Source organism: Stegastes partitus, unplaced genomic scaffold, assembly GCF_000690725.1.
Source record: "Stegastes partitus isolate 25-593 unplaced genomic scaffold, Stegastes_partitus-1.0.2 Scaffold2036, whole genome shotgun sequence".
NCBI lineage: Eukaryota > Metazoa > Chordata > Actinopteri > Pomacentridae > Stegastes > Stegastes partitus.
Genome location: NW_007579767.1, coordinates 85027 through 98051, shown reverse-complemented (window position 1 = coordinate 98051; position 13025 = coordinate 85027). Strand labels below are relative to the sequence as shown.

The 13025-nt window shown below is 41.8% G+C and overlaps 1 protein-coding gene across 1 annotated transcript; it reads left to right on the top strand.

The window, feature by feature from the left end:
• Positions 1-309: 309 nt before the first annotated feature.
• LOC103373643 (ras-specific guanine nucleotide-releasing factor 1-like) lies at positions 310-11568 on the top strand (the record flags this gene model as incomplete). Its single annotated transcript, XM_008303575.1, has 20 exons — positions 310-419; positions 1543-1661; positions 2126-2286; positions 3560-3623; positions 3969-4111; positions 4248-4330; positions 4418-4666; positions 6233-6603; positions 6692-6811; positions 7725-7895; positions 8015-8121; positions 8485-8597; positions 8700-8760; positions 9628-9731; positions 9819-9903; positions 10009-10206; positions 10322-10401; positions 10492-10609; positions 10694-10762; positions 11380-11568. Coding segments are annotated over 20 exons (2619 nt in total), but the record flags the coding sequence as incomplete, so codon positions are not given.
• Positions 11569-13025: the final 1457 nt, after the last annotated feature.

Sequence of the window (13025 nt, the reverse complement as noted above, 5' to 3'; positions counted from 1 at the left end):
CTCAGAATATCCTTGTTGGTGTTTTTCATGTCTATAAAAAGTGGTTGTTTTCAGAGCTCGGGCTTTAATAACGGCTCCTTTCTGGCAAGGCACGCAGTTTCCCGACAGTCTGCTCTGCTGGGGCCGACTGCAGGCTGTGCTGCGTTGATACTAAATTTTGCTGATGAGTGTAGATTGTGCTCTCCACTGATCGACTTCTCATTATGCTGGCACGTGTGTCTTCCTGTGTTTGTATGTTTGCGATGTCCTTGTGCGCATTTTCAGTGGCACGTAAGGTCTTATAAATGACTTTGTGTTGTGTCTCTCTAGATTCCCCGCTACATCCTTACTCTCCATGAACTTCTGGCCCACACACCCCACGAACATGTGGAGAGAAACAGTCTGGACTACGCCAAATCGAAGCTGGAGGAGCTTTCCAGGTATACCTATTTGTCAACACTGAGACATGCATGGTGTCTCAAATGAGCAGGATATTACTTTACATCAGGGGTGTCCAATCCTGGTCCTCGAGGGCCACAATCCTGCATGTTTTAGATGTTTCCCTCTTCCAGCACACCTGATTGAAATGATCAGCTCATCACTAGCTCAGCAGAAGCCTGATAATGATCTTGATCATTTGAATCAGGTGTGCTGGAAGAAGGAAACATCTAAAACATGCTGGATTGTGGCCCTCGAGGACCAGGACTGGACACCCCTGCTTTACATGATACAATCAAGGTTTGGTTTTAGATGTGGGAGACACATTGAAGCCAGGTTTTCCATTTCCTGCATTTATATACTCTGTAAAAACAAGTTAAGAGGTTATTTTTTATTCATTTTTTAAAACTATTTGCTGTTAATTTATAGGTTTTAAATTACAGATAATATTTAGTAAAATTACAGAAGTATTTCTATACATGTTAACCCTAAAAATTAAAATAAAAAACAGACTAAAACTGTAAATAGCGGCCACATAAATAGAAGCTGTAGTTTGTTCTTTATAATGTTTGAAGGTAAATTTATAGTGTTGTAACTGTATTTAAATCAGCAAAAAATAACAATATCCTACAGATATTTCCTGTTATTTGAAAGGAATATTATGTTTATTAGGTAATGAAAAGTTGTAAAGCTTTTTTTAAACTTTTATTTTACACATTTCTGATGTTAGAGATAATATCAAGTAAAATTAGAGCACAAAACTGAATATGTTGAATGTAAAACAGCAGAAAAAAACTGCATAATGACTCAACAAAAAATCCTTTTTTTTACAGATATTTGCCACAATTTTTACAGGTTTTGAATGTTACAATATTCTACTGTTTTTAAAGTATTTTTTTATTTTTATTTATTTTATTTTTTTTTAACAGTGTGCATTTATATAGATCAAAATTAATTCTTTATTTTTGTTTGATCAGTGAGATAGCACAGCCTATATGTGGCCAGATAGGTCAAACCCAAAGCAATACACTCTCTGAATTATTCTTTTCTTCTTGTGAAGCTTAAGTCTTGTTGTGTTTCATATATCAGGACCGAATGAAAATGCTGAAATGTCCCTTTCCTCAGAATAATGCACGATGAAGTGAGCGAGACCGAGAACATCAGGAAGAACTTGGCGATAGAGCGCATGATCGTAGAGGGCTGCGAGATTCTCCTTGACACCAGTCAGACCTTTGTAAGACAAGGTAACTCCCACCTTTAAGTGTTGTGCTTTAGATCCCAGCGGACAGCAGAATCACAACAGAGAGGGATTGTCCTGTTCCGCCACATGTCTGACAGCCTGATGCCGCATCTTCACCACTGTACTGGGAGATGAGTTTAAAAAAAGACCCTGTCCCTCTCTCTCTCTGGGGAAGAAGATGCAGAGTCTTTCATTTCCAAGTGTAATTAGACTGTTCTGAGGCAAACTGATGATGAATCTGGGACTGTAAATGTCAAATGTCCCCAACAGGCCTTGATGGATGAGGAAAACAGCAATGGTAGCTTATTTAGTATCACATGTGACTGGCTACGTATTCATATCTAATCAAAGGCAAGACAAGCACTTCATTTATTTATAGCAGTTTCTCTGCTGACGCCTTGCTCTTTTTTTTCTTACCCCTTGTCCCTCTTCCTTCTCCTCGCCACTCTCTTTTATTCCTACATGCAGGGTCTCTCATCCAGGTGCCGATGAGCGAGAAGGGCAAGATCACCCGTGGGCGACTGGGCTCTCTGTCTCTGAAGAAGGAGGGGGAGAGGCAGTGCTTTCTCTTCTCCAAGCATTTAATCATCTGCACCAGAGGTTCTGGGGGGAAGCTTCATCTCACCAAGGTGGGCCTCGAGCTGCTGAGCCGGCAGTGGAGCTGCTCCTCGTTTCCGACGTCACAGTCCTACAGCATCGCAAATAAACCCCCGAACGCCCGAGCTAAACCGAACAAATTAGGCGACATCAGATGAAAGAGTCAGGATTAGAGATGTCGTAGCTTTTGTCAGTGGCCGTCGGAGCTACGTGCGATCGTACAAGCCTGCACACATCAGCTCATTAACATTGATGTCACTTTGATTTGTGTAATGGAGCAGTTGTGCACTATTACTCCACGTTGCTCAATAACACAGAGAGTGATTGATGTTTAGGAATTAAGATAAGCTTTTAAATGAAGGCCTTGCATAGCTACAGTAAAACCTTCATGTGAAATGGTTTGACCCTCTGAAGCCCAGAGCGGTTTCTGGGCGTTTTCTGCTCCTGTCACATTTTTACTTACTGTGGGTTCATTTATCATCGCAATATAAAGTTCTGCACCTCTATGGAAATAGTGCAACCACGGCTAGAAGTAGAGAGAACGCACAAATGTTGTCTGTGTAGAATAACACAAATACAATGCTAGAAATCATTAAAAGTATTTTTAAAAACCTGGATTAAACATTTTTCCAAATCCCCACGAGCACCACTAAAAAAATTGTGACTCTGCATATTACAGATACTTTACTAATTACATTTTTATTGGCTTCCCTACTACTCTCCTATTTGCTCTGTATGAACACATCCTGCAGTATAGTTGCAAATTCTGATTTTTTGTCATATCACTGTTGCTCACAGCTGAGTCAGTAGCGGCGTCTAGTTGCAACGAGGAGCACAGAATTTTTAGTTTTTTACCTATTCTGATTTGGACAAATTGTTTGTGTTTGCCACAATTTGAAATAAGACGAATAAAATAAAATGATGAAATACCTAAATTTTAAATGTAGATTATGTTAATTTACCCGACAGAACAGCACATCACAGATGAGTAGTTCAAGAACCATCAGAAAATTCTCAGCTTTTACAGCTTGTGCCTCTAATAAATGGTGCAGTTTTGGACCGTAGGTTTTCCGAGCAGGTTTGGTGGTTCGTAGGGTTAAAAGTTTTATTAACAGTTATAATCTGTGCCCTGAATTCTTATTACACTCCAAATGAATTTTTTTCCTTATAAGAAGTAAAGCTGCTGCTGAGCCTTTTTTTCACAATACTTTGTTGTGTAAATGTACAGTGTGTTATGCAATCTTACACGATGTTGAGTCGAATGCGGCGTAGAGAAACTAAATGTATATTGTGTGCTGTTTGCAGAATGGAGTAGTGTCACTTATAGACTGCACTCTTATGGAGGACCCTGAGGGGACAGATGACGAGTGTGAGTGTTTAATATACATCCCAGCTCACAGAAAAATGCATCATATGTACTATTTATTATGGTTTATATAATGTATGATTCCTGGAATGTGTTTGAATGCATTAATATTGTATAATCCGTATTTGAAACAACTGGAAAAATAGTGTTTTAAAGGACAGTAGAACCATCAGAAAGAGACTCTAAAATGCATTTTTTTATTAAAGAACGATGACACTAATAGAGTTATTGCCCAGATACCATTTGATACGGTGCCACTTTAGAATCTGTATTTGTTGGCTGTGTTTACGGTATATTTGCCTATGTCTAGAGAGAAAATGACATCTAGTCCTTGTGTTTGCCCAACAGCCAAATCAGACAAGAGCGGCCAGGACATGGAGCACCTGGACTTCAAGATTGTCGTGGAGCCAAAGGACAGCCAGTCATTCACCGTCATCCTGGTGGCCTCCTCAAGGCAGGAGAAGTCTGCATGGACCAGTGACATCAGCCAGGCACGTCAACACACATCACAGTCTCCAAGCAGACAGACAAGAAGCCGAGGATGTCGGGCCGAAAGCCCGCGCGTTACAGAACTCGCTAACATTTCCTCTGTCCTGTCTGTTTACTTCAACCGCATGTGTCCTGCAGTGCATCGACAACATCCGCTGCAATGGCCTGATGATGAACGCCTTTGAAGACAACTCCAAAGTCACAGTACCGCAGATGATCAAGTAAGCTTTGTTGTCATGCTTTGTGCAGCTTCTTCTCCTTTTTATCTGTTTTTTTTTTTTTCTGATTTTTGTCTTTTCTGTCAACAGGTCAGATTCGAGCCTGTACTGCGACGATGTGGACATTCGCTTCAGTAAGATGATGAACTCCTGCAAGGTGCTGCAGATCCGCTACGCCAGCGTCGAGCGCCTGCTGGAGAGACTGACCGATCTCCGTTTCCTTTCAATCGACTTCCTCAACACCTTCCTGCACTCCTATCGCGTGTTCACCACCGCCGATGTGGTGCTGGATAAACTCATCACCATCTACAAGAAGCCCATCAGTGCCATCCCTGCTCGGTGAGTCACATTGCATTTGGACAGACTCGGATGTTGCAAGGTTGTTGACAGCACTTCCAATAGACAAACAAATCTTATTTGAAGTGTCTGGCATTCCTCCAGACCTTGCCATACTGCATAAAGATGAGATTGATTTATTAGGATGTGAAGCTTTGTCATCCTCTAATCAATTTCAAGGCATATGCCGGAGCCAAGATGCTTGCGGTTTGAACTTTTAGGTTTAACTGCAACCATATAAATTGTTTATTCCATGCTTTTACACAGATGACTCTAAATATAATAACTATATACGTTTTTTCTGTTTATACACACGCAAACTTATGAAACTGGACTGAGGAATCTGTGGTAGCCCTGAGAGCTCACTGCAAATATACAAAAGCAATTAATGAAAACGTCTTTGCATTTAGAAAAAAATAAAAAATGCTGCATATACAGAAAACACAACCAAATACATAAACAATTTGATGCATTTTTTTCCCTCAACACTGCACCTGTGAAGTCTTATGATTAAGCAAATATTAAAGGAGTCTTTAAGAAGTATACATTTAAAAATGGTCTCATGATGGAACTAGTGGTTTGCAGTGTTTGTTGTGTAACCTGTTTCTTGCAAGTCCTTCCTTAATTTTAAATCCTACTTGACAACACAGAAACACAATTACTGTCGATGCAAATTTAAATTTGACTTTGAATCAGAGGATGGACATGAAGAGGGTCAACCACAAGTCTATATTTTGTCACAGAGAATTAGTGTCCAGATACTGTATGTGAAGTCAACAGTTCACATTTGATCTTCTAAGCTTTGTGTGTGTGTATTTAGGGAGTTTGTTTTGTTGGTTACTGCGAGCACAGAGAAGCAGAAAGATGAAGCCGTGCAGGAAGACATGTTTGATGGTGCTTCTGTATCACTGTGTGTTTGTGTGTGTTTGTGTGTGTGTGTGTGTTCACTGGTTGGAGGCAGTAATTGGGTCCGGTCCCTCCTGTTTGCCTGGGAGTGTCTCAACTGGGCTCCATCGCTCTATGGCAACCAACCTCAGTGCTGCAGGACCCCACCCTCCCCTCCTTTTCTTCCTCCTTGTCTGCAAAAGATCCATAGTGTGAAATATTGACGGAGTGTTGCATTGGGGGCTAACGTGCCGCTCCGCATGCCTAGAGCGAGGGCCCCAGTGTGGGGTTCAGATCAGGGGGAGCTCTCCGCGTCCACGCTCTGCAGTATGCTCTCCCGTGTCGCTTGTCATGTCACTGTGAGACACCTACACTTGGCTGCTTGTGTCAGCAGTGGCCATGCGCACTATCACTCGCTGTGCTATTTATGGGAACCCGTGAGGTCGCCAGGAGGGTGGCAGGGAGTGGGAGAGGTTTTCTGAAACACTGCAGCCTGTATCCTGCTCTAAAACATCGAGACATGGTTGCGAAGAGACTTCTGGTTGCTGGGCTGGTTTGCATAAATTATTTAGGAGGTGTTGTTTGTTAAGCTAAGCTCTTGAAGCACAGAGTATGCTTGCCACATATCAAAGAAACACATTCCTATGTCCTAAAATCAAATGTATGTATCCGCCCTTGATGCAGGTCCCTGGAGTTATTCTTTGCCAGCAGCCAGAACAGCAAACTCCTATATGGAGAGCCTCCCAGCTCCCCCAGGGCGAGCAGAAAGTTCTCCTCCCCTCCTCCTCTCGCTATTGCCAAGAACTCATCCCCCAACCGCCGGCGCAAGCTGTCTCTCAACATCCCCATCATCACTGGGGGCAAAGCTCTTGACCTGGCTGCCCTCAGCTGCTCCTCAAATGGCTATGCAAGCATGTACTCCTCCATGTCCCCATTCAGCAAGACCACCTTGGACATCAACAAACTGTACGTGTCCAGCCCGATCACGAGCAAAATCTCTGACGAGGGAGAGGACAAGAAGGACAAGGTGGAGGATACCTCAGCGTGTAAACAAGGTAGGTCGGCTGCAACCGTTTCAAAATGAATTCTTCCAACTTTGCTGGAATGTTGTTTTTACTGACCTCGCCGCTTGTCATGATACAGATCTCTCCGTACGAGAAGAAAGTGACAATGATCAAAACCAGAGTGATGATGGGGACCCAGAAGCGTCTCCCACCAAATCTCCAACCACACCAAAAAACATCAAATGCAAAAACTCCTCAGGTACATTATGTTCTAGACTTGCAGAACTACACAAATGCAAATCCAAGCTTGTGAACTGCACACTGACATGCCAGCTGCATCTAACGCGTATGACAGTGCCTCACTGCGCTGCCCTTTGCACTACTTTCTTTAATCACAGAACCAGACCACATAATAAAAACAAAGCCTGCAGCTCACAATATTCTTGAGTCTGCAACTGGGAATGTTTTTACTGTCTGTTAGTGGCAGAGATGGCAGATTAATCGCTGTGTATGGAAGAAAAACATGCCACTGAGAAGCATAAGAAACATAAAATATCATTTGGTCGATTCCTATGAACATGTGGGGAAAGCCAAAGCTTGGCTTCAGTGGGTGTTAGGGAAACTTGTGTCATAGCAACTACATCAAGAGCGTGTTTTCCCTGCCGCCCCCAGTAATGAGGCTGTTTCACTGGAGCCAAGATTATCTGTGCCTTCTAAATCTCATGACAAAATTGCACAATAGATTTTGAAAGCAAAGCCTGCTCTCGAATATGTGAATTAACTGAAATCGTGAAGCAGTGTGTAGGATTCTTAGCTGCTTATGATCTGTCTATGTTCCCAGGATTTAAACATAGCAGAGTGCAGAGAATCTGTTGATTCCTCTGTTATGCTGATATTTGGTGGCTATATTTAGCTGCAACCATCTTGAATATCAAAGCCTCTTGTAAAGGAAAGTCTGGAGGGAAACCGTTGTGTTGGCCTGTAGTGCTCCCTAGTGGAGGCTTGTGCAAGGAAATGCAGGTCGGTCTGCAGATACTGAGCGGTACACATTTTACCAGCAGCTTTTTGGTAAAATTTTGAGTCATGTACAATGTGGAATGTTATAACCAACCATTCAGTTTTCATGACACAGTAATATATATTCTATTTTTTTAAACTATGCTTGTCTGTAGAGTTTTCCCTGTTTTCCTACAACAATGGCATGGTGATGTCCTCGTGTCGAGAGCTTGACAACAACCGCAGTGCCCTGTCTGCTGCCTCCGCCTTCGCTATTGCTACAGCCGGAGCCAATGAGGGCACCCCTACCAAGGAAAAATACAGACGGATGTCCCTCGCCAGTACAGGTATACACACCGATTCACTACCTTGTAAAAGAGCAGTTTCATTTACAGGCTGTTGTAACCAGGCTGGGAAGAATAGCATGCAATGATTTCAGATTTCTCATTTAATTCATTTTCTGCAGGTTTTCCGACAGATCAGAGAAACGGAGACAAGGAGTTTGTGATCAGACGAGCGGCAACCAACAGAGTCCTGAATGTACTCAGACACTGGGTGTCCAAACACTCTCCGGTAAAACACAACTGAGGGCACCTTTATGTGCACACTTTATAGCCACTGCACTGCTGGATAACCGTGATTTTAATGCTGCTGTTGTATAGATACTGCTGGAGTTCTGCATATTAATTCAGTATGTCACATTTACCTTGCAATAATCTCATACTATAGCCTGTAAGCTGTACGTTTAATATAGTAGAGCACAGAGATGCTTTATTTGGGTTGTATTTTGTTATTAACAGACCACCAAAGCAGAGTATGAAAAACAGTTCAGTAAAAAACATATATTAAGATGTGAGCTGTCATTTTAGAGAAGAGTTTTTGCTTAAATATGACCACAACAACATCCTTCAGTATTTGTTTTCTTTGCCTTCCAAGGACTTTGAGAGCAACAATGAGTTGAAGACAAAGGTTATTGCCTTCCTGGAGGAAGTGATGCATGACCCTGAGCTGCTGACCCAGGAGAGGAAGGCGGCAGCCAACATCATCAGGTACCGCCGTGTGCTGTTTGATTGTAGGATTAAATTGTATTTCACTGATTCATGGCGCCCTACATCTTTCAGAGCTTGACCTTCTCTTTCCCTGCCTGTCAGGACTTTAACTCAGGAAGATCACGGTGACAATCAGATCACCCTGGAAGACGTGACACAACTGGTGAGTGAAGTCGGTAGCTGCTGTTTGTGGCTCTGTTCGAAATCACCCCCTTTTGTCACTACTCCCTAGATAATGAACTCTCAATACTTAACCCAGTAGTGAGTGGTGATTTTAGCTAATTGAGCACTGCATTATAGGATTGTTAGCATATGCAGGGATTTTAGGTACAGCCAGTTTTTATTATGGAGCAGCTTTAGATGCAAGTACAGGAGGCTAGGCTAACATCCATCCATCCATCCATTTTCTGCTGCCTATCTGAATTTGGGTCCCAGGGGATCCCAAGGTGTTTCCCTCCAGCAAGTTCTGGGTCTACCCCCGGGGTCTCCTCCCAGCTGGGCATCCCCAAAAACCTTTTTAAGCAAGGTGTCCAGTGCCTACTTTGTGCTCCCTTTGGATCTCTGAGCTCCTCACCCTGTTCACTAAGGCTGAGGCCCCTACCGAGGAAACCCATTTCAGCTGCTTGTATTCGCAATCTCATTCTGTCGCTCATTATCCAGAGCTAATCACCATAGTGTTGCACCATAGAGCAACCAGAAAATCAAGAACATCGCCTTCCTGCCCAGCTTTCTTTTCACCACGACAGTCCGTCCAACCCGTCTGTCCATCTCACACTCCATTTTCCCGTCACTCGTGAACAAGATCCCAAGATACTTAAAGTCTTTTGCTTGGGGCAGCGCTCACCCACAACCTTCAGAGTCTACAAGACAAACAAGCCAGACTAAATATGCAAACATATCCTCCTTTCTCCCCATTAGCCAGAAACAAAGTGTGACATTGTGTCCTGAGCCACCATCAAACTGACTAACTTTGAGTATTTACGTTCTACTTTAGGGAATGATGATTTTCGGGCTTTCTTGTATCTCGTAGGTTGGAGGAGGGAAGGCTGAACCCTTTGAGAACCACTCTGCGTTGGAAATCGCAGAGCAGCTCACTCTGCTGGATCACCTGGTGTTTAAGGTCATCCCATATGAGTGAGTGTCATCCCATCTCAGCTCTTCACATCTGTGGCCAAGAAGGACACACAGACTAATCCATTGTTCTTGATCTGTTCACTGCAGGGAGTTCTTTGGTCAAGGCTGGATGAAGAACGACAAAAATGAGAAGACGCCGTACATCATGAGAACAACGAAGCACTTCAATGATGTATGTTCCCATCAAAAAGCACCAGACCCAACTCATCCTCTCCTTTATTGATTTTCAAACATTATATTTAGTCAGACTTATTTGTTTCTCTCTTTCCTCTGCAAGATAAGCAACCTCATTGCCACGGAGATCCTGCACTGTGAGGACGTGGTCACTCGGGTAGTAGTCATCGAGAAATGGGTGGCTGTTGCTGACATCTGCCGCTGTCTTCACAACTACAACGCTGTGCTCGAGATCACGTCCTCACTGAACCGCAGCTCTGTTTTCCGCCTCAAGAAGACCTGGCTCAAGGTTTCCAAGCAGGTGCCTGTCTCCCTCTACATCGTTTCTTGTTTTTTTTTTTTATCGTTTCTTCGTTGTTCCTCCATTTAATCGTCATTAAATGAGCTCATGATAACCCTTTTTTTTCCCCTCCCAGACTAAAGCGTTGATCGACAAACTGCAGAAGCTGGTCTCGTCAGAGGGCAGGTTCAAAAACCTGAGAGAGGCTTTGAAGAAGTGAGTTCAGTTCAAGGACACAGTTTTCGAGTGGATCAATAAAGCACACATGCAGTACAAGTGGATGACGAGTGTTTCTTTTCCCACCAGCTGTGATCCTCCTTGTGTGCCCTATCTGGGGATGTACCTCACCGACCTGGCTTTCATCGAGGAGGGAACGCCGAACTACACCGAAGACAACTTGGTCAACTTCTCGAAGATGAGGATGGTAAGATGACCTGATATATGAGAGTATTGTGCACATTTGTGTTTGACATACCTGAAGTTAAAATCTGTTTCTCCTTTTATTCAGATTTCTCACATCATCAGAGAAATCAGGCAGTTTCAACAAACAGCATATAAGATTGACCTGCAACCAAAGGTAAATAAAGACTGTAGGCCGGTTATTTCCAACTCTTGTGGCATGTGACGTCTTAACATAAGCGATAAAGCGATAAAGCATTCTGATCACAAAAAATGATATGAGATGTTGGTTTTAAACACTACATCAGGGCAGAAATAATAGGAAAAGAGAAGCCATGTCTACCTGTGACTCTTCCTGAAAGAGCATTTATTACTTCTTAGCATATTTTATTCTAATAAATTTTAAAGCAGAAGAAGACAAATTACTTATTGATTCACGATAAAATATTAAATAAAAAGACTGAAAAAAAATACATTTTGCAAGACAAACAAGATCAGTTGTTACACAATTAACAGTATAGGGAATAAGGGGTAAGAGAAAGCACTGAGGCTATACAAAAATATTGTTTTCCTTTGTGGAGTTCTAAATAGCTTTCTTGTTTGAGCCTCACAAGAGATTAAAATGAAACAAAATCAATCATTAGTTGACCTGATCATACCTTACAATACTACAGATGGTGTCGTGGAGTAGCTCACTGCCACAGATGTTTTGTATTGAGTTTAAAGATTCATTCATTTCAATCAAAGAAAATTCCTTGAACTTGTCTGTCTTTTTTTTTTTTTTTAATGTTTCAGGTAGTCCAGTATCTCCTGGACAACAGCTCTGCTCTGGATGAAGAAAGCATGTACGAAGCCTCACTCAGAATTGAGCCTAAAGTGCCCAACTGATGGGGAAGGTGGTCGTCCACGTTATTTTCTCTGTTAATATTACACATCAGTTAACATACACATTTGTATAGTTGTACATGTTTAAGATATTTGCTCTTCTGTACAGTAGACGTTTAAGCTTGTTTGACGACACAAAACATTTTAGTGTATATTTTCCAGTATATATTTTTCGTTTGTTGCCATTGCCATGACGACACCTGCTAAAAGGATTTCTTTTTTTTAATTTCTTTGGGGTATTTCAATAATAATAATAATAATAATAATAATAATAATAATAGAGGTCACTTTAGTCGCATGCAACTGTGTCTCTTAGTGACCAATGACATTATTTTGCATTATGTCATACTGTGTCGAATTTGCACTTTCTGAGCACTCGTGCTGCTGGCCGTTGTTCTCTTGGCTTGAGTTTTATTGATGACTGAGTTTCTCTGCAACCAATGTAGCATTGTAAAAATGAACTGCATAAAAATCAGGTAAAAGAGCACAGAGAATAGAATTGTATTTAAAGAGAGGGAACAATGATCAGTGGAAATGACAGTAAGGTATCCAAAGCATAAGTGTCTCTGTGCTTCCCAAACCAAAACAAGAAGGATTTGTTTCTTCATTTCTGCTCACTACTCTGAAGACAGGGGTTCCCAACTGTTTTTTGCACCACTTTTACTGCGTTTACGTCGACGGTGTCATTGTGGACCAGGCAAACAGGCCCAACTGGGTATGAAACCTAACAGAGAGAGAAACTTAACATCTTGTTGCGGTTAAAATAACAAAACGAATAAACAAGAATGCTCAAAACCTTTAATTTGGTGGACTAACAGTCTACAACCATGAAGGTTGCATCATGTTTAAATTCATGATTTCAACCCCAGTCTTACCTTCTAAGTTGATCTAGTTTGCATGCTCACATGTACCAATTTGCACTAAACTCATAAATGAAGCTTCGGAGAATATTGTTGGTTTTGCAAGTATCAGTCATGGCCTAACTAATATTTTACCTGATGATAGCAAAAGGTGAAAGGTTAAGGGATCACTAAAGTCATTACAGTTCATCCTGAAGGGCAGATGAATGCATGCACCATATTTAATGGCAATCTATCCAGCAGTTAAGACATTTTACTAAAAACCACAAATGTAAACCTGCATGTGCTGCAAGAGGAAAAGCCAAGGGATCACCAGTGTCAGTAGGTGTCAGTCTCTGGGCACCACATCTGTACCAAATTTGCTGAAATATACCAAAGCTGTTGTAATATTTCCATCTGGACCAAGTGAGTGGTGCTGATGGTCTAACATTGCCATCTCTGGAGTCATATCATTCATTTGGCCAAAAATGAAATTAGGACTGTCAAGAGAAGTTCATTTTTTTTTATAGAGCAATTCTAGGAGACAACAGCAAATGTTGAGAATTACAAACCAAAGACTATATAAAACATGGATGTAGCCTCCAAATCTGAAAAGTGAAGCCAATGCAGAAGCAATTTAAACCTGCATTCTTTTCATGGCCAGCAGAGGGCGACTCCTCTCATTGTAAAAAAGAAGTCAAAATGTATACATTTACA